The sequence below is a fragment of the Cydia strobilella genome, chromosome 24 (assembly GCF_947568885.1).
Source record: "Cydia strobilella chromosome 24, ilCydStro3.1, whole genome shotgun sequence".
NCBI classification, from domain to species: domain Eukaryota; kingdom Metazoa; phylum Arthropoda; class Insecta; order Lepidoptera; family Tortricidae; genus Cydia; species Cydia strobilella.
Window position 1 is genome coordinate 4,753,844 of NC_086064.1, and position 19,412 is coordinate 4,773,255.

The 19,412-nt window shown below is 39.8% G+C and overlaps 1 protein-coding gene across 1 annotated transcript; it reads left to right on the top strand.

Annotated features, from left to right (window-relative positions):
- Positions 1–1,183: 1,183 nt before the first annotated feature.
- On the top strand, positions 1,184–18,286 carry LOC134752326 (phenoloxidase-activating factor 2-like). The gene is made up of 9 exons (XM_063688001.1): positions 1,184–1,270; positions 10,148–10,284; positions 11,187–11,304; positions 12,060–12,248; positions 16,293–16,410; positions 16,691–16,796; positions 16,971–17,152; positions 17,402–17,566; positions 17,998–18,286. Exons 1-9 carry the CDS (start codon positions 1,251–1,253, stop codon positions 18,175–18,177), a joined length of 1,215 nt encoding a protein of 404 aa, XP_063544071.1. The 5' UTR covers positions 1,184–1,250; the 3' UTR covers positions 18,178–18,286.
- The last annotated feature ends 1,126 nt before the right edge of the window (positions 18,287–19,412 follow it).

The following is a 19,412-nucleotide window of genomic DNA, read 5'->3' on the forward strand; positions in this document are numbered from 1 at the left end:
GGGACTTAGAAACTCGTACGATTTTAATTTACAAACTTATAAATGCAGTCAGAACTGTGTATGTATGACGACAGCCGTGTAATTATCTCTTGGGTAGCGGGTAGTCCCCTTTGGTAGTGGAAATAGTTGACACATTAACTTAGTTATTTGTTTTACAAGGGGGCAAAGTTGTTGTTAAACCTCTCGTATTGATTGAAACTGAACCACGAGCATAGCGAGTTGCTCGAAACATGGAATCTTGAGCGTTGCGAGGGCTTCAAGGCACAAGCACTCTTGATTGTTCAAAAACTGATAAGAAAATTGCATTTTATCCCCATCTGAGGCAAAGTAACCAGATGCAAATTTTGAGTTGTTTCCTTAAGCTATAGAATTGATTTTTAAATGATGATTTTGAATGATCGTTATGTAATGGCGTTGATGTGGATTTGATTTGGTTTGATTTTGCTTGATATCTTACAGTTAATATTTTCTTCGGATTGGTGTGGTGAAAAATTTTGTGTTTCACTCGGGGGCAAATATTGTTTCACCCTCGTGCTTTGACACCCTCGCAACGCTCAAGATTCCATTTTTTGGAATCTTTCGTTAAACAACAACTTTGCCCCCTTGTAAAACAAATAACTATACTCGCTTATATATTTCATGTGTTTGTATACTGAAGTATTCTGTTTATTATGCAATGTTTAATTTCTCGGTGTATAGACTTGTCTGTAGGTAATGCTGTGTATATATATTGTTAATAAAATAAATAAAATAAAATGTTAGTAAAATGTTGTTTACATAGAAACAATATTTTACCTTCCAAGAAATTTTGAGGTACAGTCAAGGGCATAAATATATATACATTCCCAAAGTTTCAAAAATATGTGTACGCTCTTACACCTTAGACAATAAAGTCGTGTTCACATATTTTTGAGCCATTTGTCTGGATCGATATTTTTGCCTGTACCTACCGAGTACGGCGAGTACCTACAGAAAAAAAACTTGCTAAAAAGTTTTAATATACCTATACTTATTGCTAAAACTTGCAACATTATCAATTAATCATAACGACCTTATATGTCATTTTTAATCGCCATAAACATAAAGTTAAAATAGGTATCAAAATAATTAAAGTAAGTATATCAACGATGTCTTTCGTTAACGACCTCAAGTAAACAAGTTTATTTTCCTTAAAGCAGGCAGTCGAGCGCGGTCCGTCGACGCGCCACCCGCCATCTTGAACGACATTAAAATCTAATCAAAACATTTACATGACATTAACTGACATGAGGTGAGTGAACTTTCGTAAAATAAGTTTAACCTGTCATTAAACGTGTTTTTGTAAAACTTTTAGATGTATAGTAGCTATGCGGAGTTAAATTGTTTTTTAAATTAAATTATTAATTTTATTATCGCAATTTATTAGCAGCGTTTTACCTACCATTAAAACGCTTATTAAGCGATAACCTTATTTGAAGCCTAACATAAATAAATAATTTGAGAGTAGCCAACTTGATTTCCTGTAACAGATCGGTCAAACCACGAATACTCCCCACTTCATCCCTACCTTGTGACGTCAGGTTTTGTGCACCAGGTGGGGCAACGAGGCAGGTGGCGCTCGGAGCCTTCGTCATTGGCTCTCAAATAAGAATGTACCAGGCAGAATTTAAATGTTAGGCTTCAAATAAGGTTATCGCTTAATAAGCGTTTTAATGGTAGGTAAAACGCTGCTATTAAGCTTTGAACCGTTATTTGAAGCCTAACATAAATAAATAATTTGAGATCTGTTTGATATCGCCTGGTGCACAGGACGCCAATGTGATTAGGAAGATAGGGAACATTAGAATTTTAAAAGGCATTATGTATATCAATCTTTTATTCAAATGATATTCGTTTGCAATAATTACATAGAATAATAACACATGTATATGAATCAAAACTATGGCTAATTACCTCTATGAAATTGCATCACACGCCTCACACTACATAAGTATCATTGCTTATGCCTAGTATAATCTAGATATTTAAGAGAATATACATTAAGAGAATCACATTTAAATTAGGTAATTTGTAATCATAATATTATTACTTTAAGAAATAATAAGTAGGTATAGACCCAACAGTTCACGAATGCGCAAGTTAATTAACACATTTACTAGTACGTTTACTATCAAGAAACAGTTTAATTTCTACTTACATTTTAAGCGTATATTTTTAAATAAATCTATTTGATCACATAAACATCTTATTCATTATTCACCTACTGGTATAAATAAATTAGCACATGATTGTGACGGCAAATTAGCAGGTTGAACTGGTCGACAATAGTATTTCAGAAATGTATTTTCTGACCTCCAATTTCCTCTGGCCAGAATCTCATCTAATGAGATATTCTCCACCCAGCTTTTGGATGCTACTGCAGGTCGGACGCTGCCAGCACTAGCTTTAATGCCGGCTTGCAGTAGAATCTTTCTCATCCATCCAGCTATATTTGTACGTGAAGCAGCCTTCGGCTGTCCGCATGTTGTCAAAAATAAGTTGTCAACACCGCAAGCTATACGTCTAGGTTGCGATAGTAAAATGACTCTTTTTACCCAAAATAATGGATCTAAGACTTTGCTATCTTTATTTTGAAAGATTTGCCATCCAGATTGACGATTTAGTACTGTGTCAGTTTTAGATCCATATTTGGGCCAGAAAATTATAGAATTATCGGCCTCAATACAGCTATTATCACCTACAGCCAATAATGTCAAGTCGTGTACCCGCCGACCAGAGCATAATAATAATAAAATAGCAGCGCGAGCAGAACAATCGTATAAACTACTCTCATTGCTATTATTACTCTTTAGCCAATTTACAAGGACGTCTGTATCCCATATAGGAGCTTTTTTATTTTTTATACTTGAATTTCGTATAGATTTTAATGCTTGACGTACCAATATATGTGAGCTAAGAGGGATATTTAAGCTTGGGTCACATAGAGTTGAAACTGCGGATTTGTATACTAATATGGTATTATAGGCCAGACTCTGCTTAAGATGAAGGTCAATTAAGAATTTAGCCAAATCAGCCCCCTGTGGTTTCGACATACTAACAGAATTTTGATTAGCCCAAAGGCACCATTTTTGCCACGCATTTTTGTAAGTTTTGATGGAAGAATCCCGCCAACTTTTTTGCAAAAAATTTATATGATCTTGTGACCATCCATTTAAGCTGGCTGACCACCCCCACATCTCCAGACCTCCAGAGTCATGTCCTGTACCATGGGAGGAGGAAGGCCGGTTGTCGCGTCCACCAAAACTTGGTCTAGGTTGTAAATTGTGAACGGGGGACTCAGAGCCTTGTTCTTGAGGTCTGGTCTCCAGAACACTTTCAACCAACGTGGGGCTACAATCAAATATATCCCTCTCGCAGTGTTGAGGTGTTGCAGCACGCGGGGTACCAGAAAGGGGGGTGGAAATACCCACGCTAGGGGGTAATCCCACGTTTGGCTGAAGGCATCGTAAAGGCTGGCCTGTCTGTCCGTGAGGTCCAGAGTGCCGTATATTGGGAGGACTTGGGCTACTGACGACGCAAATAGGTCTATTGATGGACGGCCAAATTTGGCAAAAATCTGATTCATTATGCTGGGGGACAGGTGCCACTCGGGAGACCTCGTAAGGCGAGACAAGTGATCGGCTTCGCCGTTGTACCGGCCTGGCAAATAATGAATTTGTATGTGAATCTTGAACTGATCTAGGATTCGGAATATTTGATGTGAGGTTTCCATCAGACGGGGTGACTTTGTGCCCCCTTCGTTTCTTAAATAGGCAACTACCGTTCTGTTGTCCGATTGAATTAACAGAGAGGCACCGGCTAGGTGCCGACCGTGACCTTTTAGGGCGTAGTAGATTGCCAACATCTCGCGCTGATTGGAGTGAAGTTTTGCTTCCTCTGGAGTCCAGAGGCCCCACAGCTTGAGATTGTCTAACGGGGCCAGCCCAGGCTTGCCCCGATGCGTCTGTCACTAGATAGTTGGTTGTAGGTGGGTAATGAATTGGGGAAGTTTTCACTAGATTTGTGCACCACCACTTTAACTCGCTTAACGCATGTGTTGGTATCGGATAGAGGTGGCGTGGATTTTTCAGCAATAGATTTTGGCAATGATTTAATAGCGCTCTGTGATTCAGACGACCCCTGGGTACCATAAAGCTGGCAAAATTTACCATTCCTACTAGACTCTGAATTTCGTTTACATTGCCCGTTCTTCGATTTAGTAAGGTTTGTGCTTTTTGTCGAAAGCTTTGCATTTTTTGAAGCGGCAGAGACTTTTCGTTTATGTGTGGGTCCCAAATCACGCCCAAGTACTGTAGGCTCTTTTGGGGGGTCAATATCGATTTGGCATAGTTGACTTGCCAGCCTAGGTATTCTAATAGGCGGATTGCTTCTAAAGCCTGGTTGGCTAAAATTTGGGGGTCCTGGTTGGCCATTAAGAAGTCGTCCAAATAAACAACTATCCGAAATCCCTTTTCTCTGAGTAACTGAGCCACCCAATTTGTTAGGGATGCAAAGACTTTTGGGGCACAGGCTATGCCGAAAGGTAAACAGGTCATTTGCATTAATTGATTGTCGTAAACTAATCGCAGGAAACATCGATGTGCTTTGGCAATTGGAAGATGGAAATATGCATTTGATAAATCGATTTTTACGAGTCAGTCGTGCGGTTGCAAGAAAGTGGGTATTCTGTGCATGTTCATTAAGCGAAAAGGTTTCACTAAAACGTACTCGTTTAGGCTTTTTAAATTGAATATCGGGCGGGCCGATCCGTCGCTTTTCGGTATTATGAACATTGGGGATACGAAGCTGGGGCTGGGATCCACAGGTTCCAACACCCTCATTTGCAACATTTGATTTATAATGCGATCCATTTCGCAACTCTTGGGAGTCATCGATGGATGATTTACTACATTTGGTACCATCAAAGGGGGTTTGGCTATAAAAGGGATCCGAAAATTTTGAATTATTTGAATTAAGGTTGTTGGAGCCTGTAAATCCTTCCACTGCTGCACAAAATTTATTAAACGGCCAGCCAGAAAATTGCTCGAGTCACAACTTCCGCCTACCCTGCCCTCGTGTTGAGGATGGGCCCGAGAACCTACCTCCGCGGTAGCTATTTGCAAAAGTGTCGTTGCTTTGAAAACCTTTATTAGCCCTTTGTCGAGGCGGCTTTGTCTGTTGACTATATTTTTGGTTAAAGCGAGGGTAGTCGCGAGGTTGTGACTGATAATTCACAAACGGGTTGGGCAATGGCATCCGATTTGTGTAATCAGGATATATGTAATTAGTATTAAACAAAGGAGGTGCTTTGTTTGCATAGGTATTAGCATAACTAGGCATGGCCTGAGCTTGCTGTTGTGGCTGAGCTTGCGCAGCAGCTTTGTGACTAGACGGCGCCCTGGGCGGCCAAAATGTTTTAGAGGATCCACCGGCCTTTTCAATTGCATTGGCAAACTGTTCTTTATTAAATAAATTCTCACAAGTGGGTGGAATTTTCTTCAAGCTAGCTTTCAGAAAATTGTCCTTGACTGATCGTAACATATTATCGCGCCTTTGCTGTATTAATTCGGCCCTATGGCCACAAGCTATTTGCAAAGCGTCATTACTAATTTTCTGAAAGCTACCCTGTACAAAAATCTCATTTAATTTCTCCTCTAGCAATTTGGGTGTAACCTGGGCCACTGAATTTGACCAACCAACTAAATCTTTAAAACCGCTCTGAGCCGCCTCATTTTGTTTAATAAGGGCCTGTGTAATAGTAGCAAACCCGCGTTCTATAAGTGCTAACGAATTAACCTTATCAAATGGCTTGAGCTCATCATTCGTTTCTAAATACGTGAAACCTGGCGAAGAACAGTATTTATTGGAAAGGTCGCGGTGGACCGGCGTAGTATGAGCGTGGATGTGGTGTACTGCACAAAGGCTGGACTGGAGTAATGTTGGAAATAAAGTTCACTTTGAATTGCACAAATGGGGAGCTTTTATTATTATAATAACAGCACCATTTGCTGGTTAAGATTGTTACAATATTAATTAATGTAAAAAGAACTCGCGGACAACAAGTTAACGAGGTTACGGACATTCGGGAAGAGAGAGATAGCAATATATAAACGGATACGGAAATATGTATCAAGTGACGTTAGCTGTCACTGTCATGCATTGCGTTTTGTTATATGCTTAGATATATTCAATAGTATTGTTTTTGTACGTCTGCATAGCGCACACTATCCCAGTCCTCTGAATTAAATCGCTGGATGTTATTAATCAAGCTAACTAAGTCTGGCCTCGATTTAGGAATAGTCGGTTCTTTTAAAACAGTATTAAGCGGTAATTGAAATGAGCATCCGGGTGCAGGCTGCTCGGCGCGAGCCGGGGGCGGGGGCGCGGGCGCTGTGCCCGTAGTCTCATCATCAAAAAGATCTCCGCTAACATTTCCACTAACGCGGTCAGAATCATAATCTTCCTGTACAACAGGTGCGGAGTGAAAAACAGGTTGGAGGGTAGGCTGAAAGGCAGTGTTATTCGCGATGAAATTTGATAGTCCACTCACTTGTTCACTTAAATACCTTATTGTAGATTCCATGCGACGGCGTTTATTCTTGCGTCGCTTTGTGTGTTTCGCAGCCCTCCTCTTGCTTCCCACTTGCGAAGGGCTGGGCTCCTGTGCCTCCGCAGGCAGCCTTTGCATAGGGGCAGTATCCGTGGAAGAACCACTGGTTGAACTTGATGAATCAGAGGACTCACCCGTATCGTCCATTTTGGAAATAATCTAATTAAAATCCGAACGGTATCACCGTTTGCAATTTAAAAACCACTTAATAATTAAAAGGTTTTATAAAATGACCGATTGCTACGGCAAACAAAACGCCAATGACGAAGGCTCCGAGCGCCACCTGCCTCGTTGCCCCACCTGGTGCACAAAACCTGACGTCACAAGGTAGGGATGAAGTGGGGAGTATTCGTGGTTTGACCGATCTGTTACAGGAAATCAAGTTCGCTACTCTCAAATTACTTATTTATGTTAGGCTTCAAATAACGGTTCAAAGCTTAATAGAACCTGTTGGTCGAGTTTGTGACGACTTCAAGAAAGTCCCATATATAAACATGAATTTGCCTGCATTCATTTTTTTATTATCAATATCAATTATCACATTAAGTTCGAGTTGGTTCGAACTTATTGTGTAAGTATACTTCTCCTCATGGCCAAACTTATTTGACTAACTCAATTGCAAACCTAAAATAAATATATATTCAGAAAACTTTACATTGCTTACAATTATGTACAGATAAATATACTATATTGTTACCAAACATTCAAATATGTATTTTAAAACAAACGCAATCGCAATAGTACCTAATAGATATCTTCTAACAATCTTTAACAATTTGACGATATATGTACAAGTTATAGCAAAATAGGGACATTTTCGGTATCGTGTTCTCATTAGGAAAAGAAAAAAAAAATAAAAAAAATCTTGTGTGAAGGAATAATTGGAGAGATATAGTTGGTCAAACCAAATTGGACGTAAATAAGAACCAAAAAAACTATAGGTACTCTTATATCCTTTTTTTTTGGGTGCTAGTACTAGTGTAGTATAAGACTAAGAGAGTATGATTATCTCTGTCTATGTTTGAAATGAGGCAGTCCTTTGACAAACTATAGATGTTTCCTAAACTCTGATTTTCGAACCATAGGTGCAAAAAATTAAAAAAAAAACATAAAAGTAAGGACTTTTAATTTATTTATTTAGGTATGCGTATGGCTAAATAATGTTAATGAAAATTATTGGTAGAGCCGTTTTTGAGTTTTTTTTAAATATAAATACCCCTCTAGGTTCGGCTATTGACGCTATTGTGATAGACGAGCAACTACAAAATGCTGCACTGAACATGGTCCGAAATGCTCTTGGGCGGTTTTTTACCGAATGGTCTGAAAAATATGTTGACTTGACAACTCACATTTCTAGAAATACGGTATTTCAAATACCCAAGTATTTTTAACTTACACGACACTTACGAAAAACGTATTATCTTCACAATATTTTCCTAAAGTTTTAATACATAAACGCAAACGTTTGTTACAATTATCAACAATAAGTACTATATACGCCACCGCCGCAGTAAAATTTATTGTCAACGTATATTTTTGAACCATCCTTTAGATAACGGTGCGAAATGTTTGTAACAAGTTAACAACACTAAATTGGTAGGCAATCTGGTTTTTTTTTGGAAAAAATCATTTTTGTGAATTTGGATTTTCTTAATAAATATCGATGCGCGAGTAGTTATTTAATTTATTATCGTGTCACAAGACCTTAACTTTGATAAGTGATAACCTATACTTGATTGTTAAGTGCAGAACGAGATTGATATATTTATAGAATTAAAACAAGCATAAAATGACGGCATGACCCTCGTTCCCTGGAAGATTGGACGGCCTTTAGTTTGGGATGCCACATGCGTGGACACCCTTGCGCCGTTCCATCTTCCAGGTATGTACAGCAGAGCTGGTGCTGCCGCCGACGCGGCTGAACACCTCAAGCGGCGCAGACATTGATTCTGGCTATATGTTTGAGCCGTTTGGGGTGGAAACCCTTGGGCCGTGGGGATCTGGTGCTCACGGCATCTTTAAGGAGCTGGCGAAGCGCCTCATGGAGGCGACGGGTGACAGGAGAGCTGGCTCCTACCTCGCGCAACGGATTGGCATTGCCGTCCAGCGCGGCAATGCCGCCAGCCTTCTTGGCACCCTGCCACGAGGCGCTGAGCTAGAGACAGTTTTTAGGGTTCCGTACCTCAAAAGGAAAAAACGGAACCCTTATAGGATCACTCGTGCGTCTGTCTGTCTGTCTGTCTGTCTGTCCGTCTGTCACAGCCTATTTTCTACGAAACTACTGGACCAATTAAGTTGAAATTTGGTACACATATGTAAGTTTGTGACCCAAAGATGGACATGTAACGTAAACATATTAATTTTAAACACGGGGGCCACTTTGAGGGGTAAATGAGAAAATTACAAAATAAAGTTTGTCAAACTATATCGTTTTACATATCAATTGAAAGAGCTCATTGTGAGAATCTCAAATATATATTTTTTTATAATTTTAAAATAAATAGTTTAGAAGTTATTCAAGAAAATAGGCAAAAAATGACCATCCCCCCCCCCCCCCCCCCTTCTATCTCCGTAACTACTGGGTCAAAAATTTTGAAAAAAATTAAAAAAATATAGATCTATACCTATAGATCACCGGAAAACCTATTAGAAATGTGCAGTCAAGCGTGAGTCGGACTTAATTACCTAGTTTTTGATTCGACCCCTACGGGTTTTTTAAAGACATTTCACATAAAAAATACATTGTTTAAATTGTGTAATGTACGGAACCCTTGGAACGCGAGTCCGACTCGCTCTTGGCCGACCGAGGGTTCCGTACTTTTTAGTATTTGTTGTTATAGTGGCAACAGAAATACAGCATCTGTGAAAATTTTTACTGTCTAGTTATCACGGTTCATGAGATACAGCCCGGTGACAGACAGACGGACAGACAGATTGACAGTGGTCTTAGTAATGGGTCAATTAGGGTCCCGTTTTTACCCTTTGGGTACGGAACCCTAAAAACAAACTTGGTCGGGGCGCAATAAAATTTGGTGGCAAACCTCGATCTGCACTATTTGTTAGCGACAGTTTAGTTACCCCTACCCATGAACCTGATGGGATGATGGCGATACGGAATGGGATGGATGGATTTAGCTTGCCCCGGACTTTGTGGGCCTCGTCGCGACATCTGTTGTGAACTAACAGTACTGATAAATTTCGCTACTTGAATTAGATATCGACTACGAAATAACTCGCGTTTTGGTAAGAAAACTGATGTATCGAGTTACCACTCTTTCTTTACTTATATTTCTCTGTGCTTAGATTAGATACTTTATTGCTGCCTTGTTCGCCTGCGCCGAATAAATGTGGCATTTTCAACCAAAAGGGTACTTATGTCGCTTTTCAATAAGGCGCTATTTTCATATAGCTTTAATTAGACATCAACCTTATCGACAACCGACAATGTGGTACCTTTTGGTTGAAAATGTCACAAATACACTATCAGCAAGTGTATAAATACCTGCTTTCAACTTACAGGTACTCATTTATCTTGGTGCTGCTGTGCCTGTCTTGGGCGAGAGGTCAGAACATTACCGATGAAGAGAGGAAGCGTCTAGAGGCCCTCTTCGGGACCGATGACCGTGATGCCGACGTTGATCTTTCACCGGGCAAAGGTAAGATACAGCACAGAAGCAAGGGATTAGGCACACAGCAGTTAGGTTCACGTTTGTTCTGTCGACAATGGTTAAACTTAGGGGCTATGAAGCATAGGACTCGCCCACCGGGGGTTCCGTACTTTTTAGTATTTGTTGTTATAATGGCAACAGAAATACACCATCTGTGAAAATTTTAACAGTCTAGCTATCACGGTTCATGAGATACAGCCTGGTGACTGACAGACGTACAGAGGAGTCTTAGTAATAGGGTCCCATTTTTACCCTTTGGGTACGGAACCCTAAAAACAGATCCACAGAAGTAATATTAGCTCTCGCCTATCTCTGTCCGTCCTGTGAATTCCAATTATTGTTTCTATTTAGGTACTTAAGGACACAATACGTACCACAAGACATACTAAGACTCCGCTGTCCTTCCGTCTGTCTGTCTGTCCGTCTGTCACCAGGCTGTATCTCATGAATCGTGATAGCTTAGCTAACCAGTTGAAATTTTCACTGATGATGTATTTCCGTTACCGCTATAACAACAAATACTAAAAACAGAATAAAATAAATATTTAAGTGGGGCTCCCATACAACAAACGTTATTTGTGACGTTTTCAATCAAAAGGTACCACATTGTCGCTTATCATAAAGACGAAAATTGCTTGTATCTTTATACGAAAAACCTGTCAAAGCGTCCTTATGGCAAGCGACAATGTGGTACCTTTTGCTTGATAACGACACATTTTTTGCCGTTTTTGCGTAATGGTACGGAACCCTTCGTGCGCGAGTCTGACTCGCACTTGGCCGGTTTTTTTATTCCCCTACTTAATGCCGGTCACTCGCAATCGTACGAAAATTAATAAAAACAATCATATAAGTAGGTAAATAATCTAGAATCATAATTCGTTTCCATGCAGACAACAGCACAGATTGCGAGACGAAGGATGGCAAGGCGGGCGTCTGCGTGCTCCACTACCAATGCAACCCTGAAACCGGCACCGTCAATACAGATGGAAATTCTATAATTGACATAAGGTAAAAGAGAGGAGCAAGTTCTTCATCAGACTTACTTATCCACACAACTACTATACAAGAAAACTTTAATAATCAATTCGAAATTAATTTGGGATATAAATGTTGTAAGGGGATATAAATGTAGTAATGTTTGCAGAAATCGCGAAGCGTCTGGTTGACGTAACTGGTGACCGAAGAGCTGGCGGCTTTCTCGCACAACGTATCAGCATTGCGATACAGCGAGGAAATGCCGCCAGCATCCTCGGTACAATGCCTCAAGGGCCTATTTAAGATTTAAGCTAGTTATTAATAATTTCGTTTACGTAGTACCACTGTATATATCTTGTATGTAAATAAAACTTACTACATTTATATCACAACTACTTACTCAAGGTTTAACTCCCCACTTTATTACTTACTATTGGGACCACTTGCACCATTCACTAACCCGGGGTGTTAAACCTGACGTTACTATGGTTACTAGTACAATTTAACAATGGGTTAACGGGTTAACCCCGGGTTAGTAGGATGGTACAAGTGGCGCTTAATGTAATTTATTGCCACTGCCAATTACTAATACCACGACATTATAAATATTAGACTTTCCGTTCGTCGCAACATTTATTGTCGAGTACTGATAATTTCGCTACTTGACGCTAGATGTCGACTACTAAAATAATAGTCTTTTTTGTGTATGGAGTGAGAACTCTATGACTACTTAAATCTCTTTGGTAAAACTTAGAATAATGACAAATTTTTCAACCTATTCTTTTCAGACAACGCGAGTGCCCCCACTACCTGGAGGTCTGCTGTCTCCTGAATCAGAAGCAGGACAAGCCCCCTCCCCCAGTGGTTGAGCAGATGGAGTGTGGCTGGAGCAACCCTGGGGCCCAGGCCTTCCGCATCGTCAATGACGGGACCTCGGCAGAGTTCGGAGAGTACCCGTGGATGGTCGCTATACTCAAGTACGTACACTGTCAGTCTATAGTAGGATGAGACTTCAGCAACAAACCCAACAGAAGCAGGAGTGTAGCTGGAGCAACGAGTGTAAGTCATCGTACCCGTTGGTCGCTATACTCAAGTACGTAGTGCTGTCTTTATAGTAGAAGCAGAGCCTCGACCACCTGGAAGTGTACTGTCTACTGGAATAGAAGCAGGACAAGTGGTGGAGTAGGGGTTATTTTTGTATAGGGGCCTTCAGTACAGGAGTGCACCCGGAACGTCCCATTCGTCGGCTTACGTCCGATTTTTAGGGTTCCGTAGCCAAATGGCAAAAAACGGAACCCTTATGGATTCGTCATGTCTGTCTGTCTGTCCGTCCGTATGTCACAGCCATTTTTTTCCGAAACTATAAGAACTATAAAACTTGGTAAGTAGATGTATTCTGTGAACCGCTTAAGATTTTCACACAAAAACATTAAAGAAAAACAATAAATTTTGGGGGTTCCCCATACTTAGAACTGAAACTCAAAAAAATGTTTTTCATCAAACCCATACGTGTGCTGGGACTGCTGGGCATCGTGTGGGGTATCTATGGATAGGTCTTCAAAAATTATATTGAGGTTTCTAATATATATTTTTTCTAAACTGAATAGTTTGCGCGAGACACTTCCAAAGTGGAAATCTGTCGGGAGACACACAAATGTAACTTCTAAAATAAGAGAATGATAAAACTAAAAAAATATATGATGTACATTACCATGCAAACTTCCACCGAAAATTGGTTTGAACAAGATCTAGTAAGTAGTTTTTTTAATACGTCATAAACCGTAAACCGCAATTTACCTTTCATTCAATCAACTCGAATATATAAAAAAAAGTACGGAACCCTCGGTGCGCGAATCCGACTAGTTTTGGCTTAGCCTTCGGCGCCCGGCATTAATAATAATAATAATTAAGCTTTTTATTTCCAATAGATTCTAACATAATAAGATTACATTCATGCATAAATATATTAATTACATTAAAATCATATCATAAACTTAACACATCATTAACTATTAATGTATCAATAATTAAGTTTAGTATTAGTACAGCGTTCATTCGTAGAATTTATTAGGTAATTTACATATGGGATGTGATAATTTTAACTAAGTATTTATTTATTATAATTATTTCCTTATTTCTATTGGGCTGTCCATTTTTGGACATAGGCCTCCTCCCTCCTGTGCCACTCGTTCCTGTCGGCGGCTACTCGAGTCCAGGTGATGCCCGCCTCGGCGACGATGTCGTCTCGCCAGCGTCGCCGCGGGCGGTACGCGTGCCGCGTGGCGCCGCGCGGGTACCAGTGCAGGATTTTCTCGCTCCATCGTCCGTCATTAGTGCGAGCCGTGTGCCCAGCCCATCGCCATTTTAATCTGCAGGCCATTTCCGCTGCATCTATTATCTTTGTGCGACGGCGGATATCTGAACTGCGTACTCTATCTGTTAACTTAAGATTTAGCATACTTCTTTCGGCTGATCTTTGAAACACTTTGAGTTTGTGCACAATTTCTTTAGTTAATGGCCATGATTGGCATCCATACAATAGAGTGGGCGTTACTACCGAGTCCATGACTTTTTTCTTTAATTTTATGTCAAATTTAGACTTAAATATGTGTTTGTACGACCAGTACGCCTGCCAGGCTTTTTTAATTCGTCTCTCGACTTCTTGAACCGGGTCGCGATCCTTGACAGTTATATTTTGACCAAGGTATAGGTATTCTTTAACGAATTCTATATTTTTGGATGATATTGTCGTAGATTTAACGTCGCCGTTAGTCATAATACATGTCTTTTCGGAGTTCATTTCTAAACCACATTTTTTACTTTCATGTTGTAAAGTTTTCAGCATATATACGAGCTCGTCGTGGTCATCCGTCATCAAAACTATGTCGTCTGCGAAACGTAGGTGATGAAGCCGTTCTCCATTTACAGAAATACCACAGTTTTTCCAGTCTAGTCTTCGAAATATGTATTCTAGGAGAGCCGTAAATAAGTTGGGCGAGATTGGGTCTCCTTGTCTTACGCCACGTTTAATTTCGAAATACTCTCCTTTCTTTTCTAATTTAATAAGAGACTTTCCCCTGCTGTATATTTCTGAAAGAATATTTATATATTTGCTGTCGACGCCCTGTTCGTCTAGTGCGATCCATAACTTTTCATGTGAAATAGTGTCAAAAGCTTTCGTGTAGTCCACGAAAGCTATATAGAGTCGCTTGTTGTATTCACTATACTTCTCTATTACTTGTTGTAGAGTGAAAATGTGGTCGATTGTCGAGTAGTTGCGTCTAAACCCTGCTTGCTCTACAGGTTGTTCAAAATCTAGTGTTTTGCGTATTCTGTTTAAGATTACAGTCGTAAATAGTTTATACGTCGATTGGAGCAGACTTATAGGGCGGTAATTATTTATTTTACATGGATCTCCTTTTTTAAATATTAGTGTAATAGTAGATGTTTCCCATTCTCTAGGTATTTTTTCTTGTTTAATTATTTCATTGAATAGAGCTGTCAGATGAGGAGTTAAGGGTTCTACTATTGCCTTCAGGATGTCGTTAGTTACGCCGTCTTCGCCAGGGCTTTTCATATTTTTCAATGTATTTATAGCACAATGTATTTCGCTTTCTAATAGCGGCGCTATATTATTCGGTGTTCTTTGTCCGTCTCTCGGAGTAGAGTCTTTGTTTTCAGAGTATAGGGTTTTGTAAAATGTAGTTGCTATTCTGATTATACTGTTACGGTTTGTATGTTGTCGTCCTGTATCATCGATGAGCGATGGTATCCACATTTTGTGGTCATTTATGCGTCTGCTTCCTCGTTTAGCGGATCCTCTTTTTGAAAGCTCGTCCTCTATAATTTTCATTCGATGACGGAGTCTATTTTGTTTCAGTTTATTGCGGATTTTTGAATATAATTGCTTGAGCTTCCTTTTTTCTAGAGCCGATTTATACGTTTGATTCTTTAATTTTGTTCTCTCAGTTATTAGATTTTGTATTTTTTCTGTTATTATTATAGCGTTTTTGTTCTTTGGGGCACTTTCAGGTGGTAGTTTTAAGGTGCAGTTTTTAATTTTATTTTTAATCTTAGTGTAACAGTCTTGAATATTGGTGTATGAAAATGGTTCGGCGCATTCGGAATGAAAGATATTTTTTAAGGACTCTTTTTCTATTGGATTATATTCCTTCAGTTTACCTTTAAACGCTATTCTAGATTTTTTATCTGATTTTAATAGATAACATGTTGCTCTAAGTAGTCTATGGTCCGTCGGGTGTGTGGTATTTATTACTTCCACATTTTGTATAGTTGTAATGTTCTGTTTTCGAGTTATAATAAAGTCGATTTCATTATGAGCTTTTTCGTTTGGCGACTTCCACGTCCAACGAAGTTTTGGGTTTTTTCTAAAATGAGTATTCATTACGTATAGTTCATGCTCAAGACAGAAGTCGATTAGGGTTTTACCTCGGCAATTCCTTATACCGTATCCCCATGGCCCCATAACAGCGCTGTCTTCGGGGGTAGGCATTCCAATCTTCGCATTAAAATCTCCTATGATTAACATGTTTGCGTAGGTATGCTCCATTGCGTGGCGTATGTCGTTATAAAACGTGTCTAGATGTTCTTCAGGAGCTTTTTTTGTAGGGGCGTATGCCTGAATAATACTTAATTGGGTATTATTTATTATAAGGTCCAATCTTGCTACTCTGTCAGATATGGGTTTAAAATCAACGATGTATTGTTTTATTTCTTTTTTGATCATAAATCCCACACCGTTTTTTCCACTTTTTACCCCTGTATATAGTAGCATGTAGTCTTTATGTTCCTGTAAATTAGTCCCTTTTATTTTTACTTCCGAGAGACCGAGTATGTGCCAATTTATATTCTTTAAAGCGTGTTCGAGTTCTTCCCGGCGACCTGTTCCTAGTAGAGATCTCACGTTCAATGTAGGCATTGGTGCCCCGTAAGTCGGGCTGCTCCTATTTATTATCCATCATCATTCTGTTACTTTTTTTATATTAGCGCTCTGTTTTCAGACGATCTGACGGCAACACGGCGTGGTCCCAGAGCGACTACATGGGCGGCGGCTCGATCATCCATCCGCAGGTTGTGCTCACGGGGGCTCACAAAGTTGACGGAAAGGAGGCCAATGAGGTATGCCCGTTTTTGTATGAACCGTGCGTTATTATGAATACACGCGTTATTATGTGCGTGCTTATCATGCTTATGCGTATGTATGTAGTTTACCATGAATAAATGAATTCTATTTTATTCTATTCTATTAGAGCGTTTCCACATTGTCCGATCCGATGTCGAATGCCGGATGACCCGTGAAAAAAATAGCCGTGCCCTATGCCTTAGTCATTTTATTTTAGTATTGGCGTTTTATTTTGATTAATATGTAATTAAATGGATAAATTCACAACTGTTTTAGATAAAATGCCGTGCCGGCGAATGGGATACGCAGACGAACAAGGAGATCTACCCTCACCAGGAGCGCAACGTTAAGAAGATCGTCAAGCATCCCGACTACTACAGACGTAAGTTGTTCAACACTGAATGACCTTCCTCCTTAGTGCTTTTACGGCTGAAGGAGTCCGGGCCGCTTTTGGCAGCTGATCCTAAGAATAAGAATGAATAAAGCTTATCTTTCTACCCTCCCTTTCTGTCTGAACTACTTTGAACTGATACTAATTTGAACTATATCTCCTCAGCGTCAGTATACAACAGCGTAGCCCTCCTTATCCTGGACTCGCCGTACGCGCTGGGCAACGCGCCGCATATCGGCGTAGCTTGCCTCGCCCCGCACGCCCCTCCCGCCGGCGCCCGCTGCCAGAGCATGGGCTGGGGCAAGGAGTTCAACGACAAAGACAAATATGCTGTCGTGCTGAAGAAGGTGAGAGACAGATAATGGAAGACAAATGAAGATTCGGTATGAAAATGTTCACAAAATTACGACCAGTTGCCTTAACCACAATTAACGGACTGGTACGTGGACCTCATTATGTATATACCAAGTCCAAGATATAAAGACACCTGAGAAAACTTAAACCTCCTTAGTTAGTTTATGATTTATCCTTTTATTACAAATACATAAGTGAAAATGACAGATTAAGACAAACTTTTAATTTTACTTACATTTCAGGTGGAACTCCCTTGGGTCCCTCGCGATAAATGCCAGAAGGAGCTGAGAAAGACTCGCCTCGGCTCGCACTTCGTGCTGCACCCCTCGCTAACGTGCGCGGGGGGTGAGGCGGGCAAGGACACCTGCGCAGGCGACGGGGGGTCCTCCCTCGTCTGTCCTATAGGGGTAAGTCTAAAACACATTTGTTATTTGTGTCTGCTGATCGGCACAGACCTGAGATTAAACTGTAGACGTTAAGCTTAGTAGAATCATGTTGCCCTTTGCATCTTCTGAATGCGCTCTTACCATCAGCTCCCGAAGCAGGTGGAAACAAGTCCATGATGATTTTATAAGCTTTCCAAGAAGATACCCTTCTCAATCATTCACTCATGACAGAGTGGTCGTGGATGAATGAATGAATGATTTATGATGAGGATGACTGATGAGACGTATCTACATATTGTGGATAATGCAACCTTCGCAAGGCGGCGCCTTCACTTGCCACGGTCTTCAGCGTTACGGAAACATTAGACTATTGTGGTTTGTGTCGCAATGCCTTTCACTCGTCTTTGGACGACTGAGATTACTTTATCAAATTATCATTCTGTCTGTTTCAGAACGTCGATCCAAAGCAGGACTCCCTACGTTTCGCGATCTACGGCATGGTGGCGTGGGGCATCGGCTGCGGCGACGCCGTTCCCGGCGTCTACGTTAACGTACCGCAGTTCTACGACTGGATTGGAGAGAAGATAGCCGTCGAAGGTTTCTCTACCGACTCTTATACCTTTAAGTTATAGGCTTGATTAAAACCTCTGGCATAACTGACCAGTCAAAGAAAGTTCGATCAGTAAAGGTTATGAGCGCCAAAGACGTCAATTGACGCACGCGTCAGCCCAATGTCAACATTCGTGTATAAGGTTCACGATGACGCGACGCAAACGGTTCAATGGGGTTGGCAACTGGCAAAGGTTTGCATAGATGACGCCAGGGCATTAAAAAAACAAAAAATTGACACAATTTTAGGGATTGACAGGGCAAGCTATGCTGGCGCCATCTGCTAAATACTTCGAACGGCCGACCCCATTTCAAATCAGTTCTGTTCGGAAAGAGAAGTCGTGGGATATATTGGACCCCATACAATACATTCCACGACTCTTCTCTTTTTGCACAAACTCGTTCGATTAACCATTGTTAATAACTCAATTCAACTTTTGTGCAAAAATGATAGATCGACCGGACATATGGGAGTTGGGACAATCGAAATATCATTTCAATATATATGACATTCGTACATCGACAAACTTCGATCGAAAAGAAAAAAATTACAGATACAATGAAAAGTGACGATCATTTCCCTATTTAATAGGGACGCCAATTGAAAGTGAAAAAAATAACCTATTTACTATCTACAAACATAGGGACCAATGACTGTAACGGGCCAATCATTGGGTGATTTGCCCTAATTACCCTATTTTAAATTTAATGTTTTGTGATTTACATTTACATAATCACATGTATATAAATAACTAATAGTTACATTAGTTAAAACTATCTCATAGGTTAGAAAATATTGGATAATAATAATAATATATTTATTGCTTTCACATTGGTAAAATTACAGATGTTCTTAATCGATAATGTATCACAACATGACACCCTGTAAGGGTATTGCAATTTTATCTATCTACTCTAAACTAATACAATGTGAATGGTTAACATTTATTTGGAGAAGTAAACATTAATGATACTAATTTTTTTTTAAGTATTAACTATACATAGGTACAATAGAAAATAAATAAATAGTCACAAGTGTTTGTTTCACTCATAATCCTTTTAATTACCAACCAGACTAAACAAGGATTTATTTTGGATCTTGAATTTATGATGGACACTTTGACAAATTAATGATTGACTTATATAATTACCCATTAATCATTATTTATTATAACTATTAATTACAACTTATTGATTATTATAAATTTAGTGACATTTCTAATAATATTGCATGCGCTAGGTAACCAAAATCATTGTA

Excerpts from the sequence above, each read along its gene's own strand:
- LOC134752326 (XM_063688001.1), top strand. The coding sequence starts at position 1,251 with ATGACATTAACTGACATGAG. Across the intron at positions 1,271-10,147 it reads ATGACATTAACTGACATGAG|GTACTCATTTATCTTGGTGC; the intron begins GTGAGTGAACTT and ends TTCAACTTACAG. Across the intron at positions 16,411-16,690 it reads ACGGAAAGGAGGCCAATGAG|ATAAAATGCCGTGCCGGCGA; the intron begins GTATGCCCGTTT and ends CAACTGTTTTAG.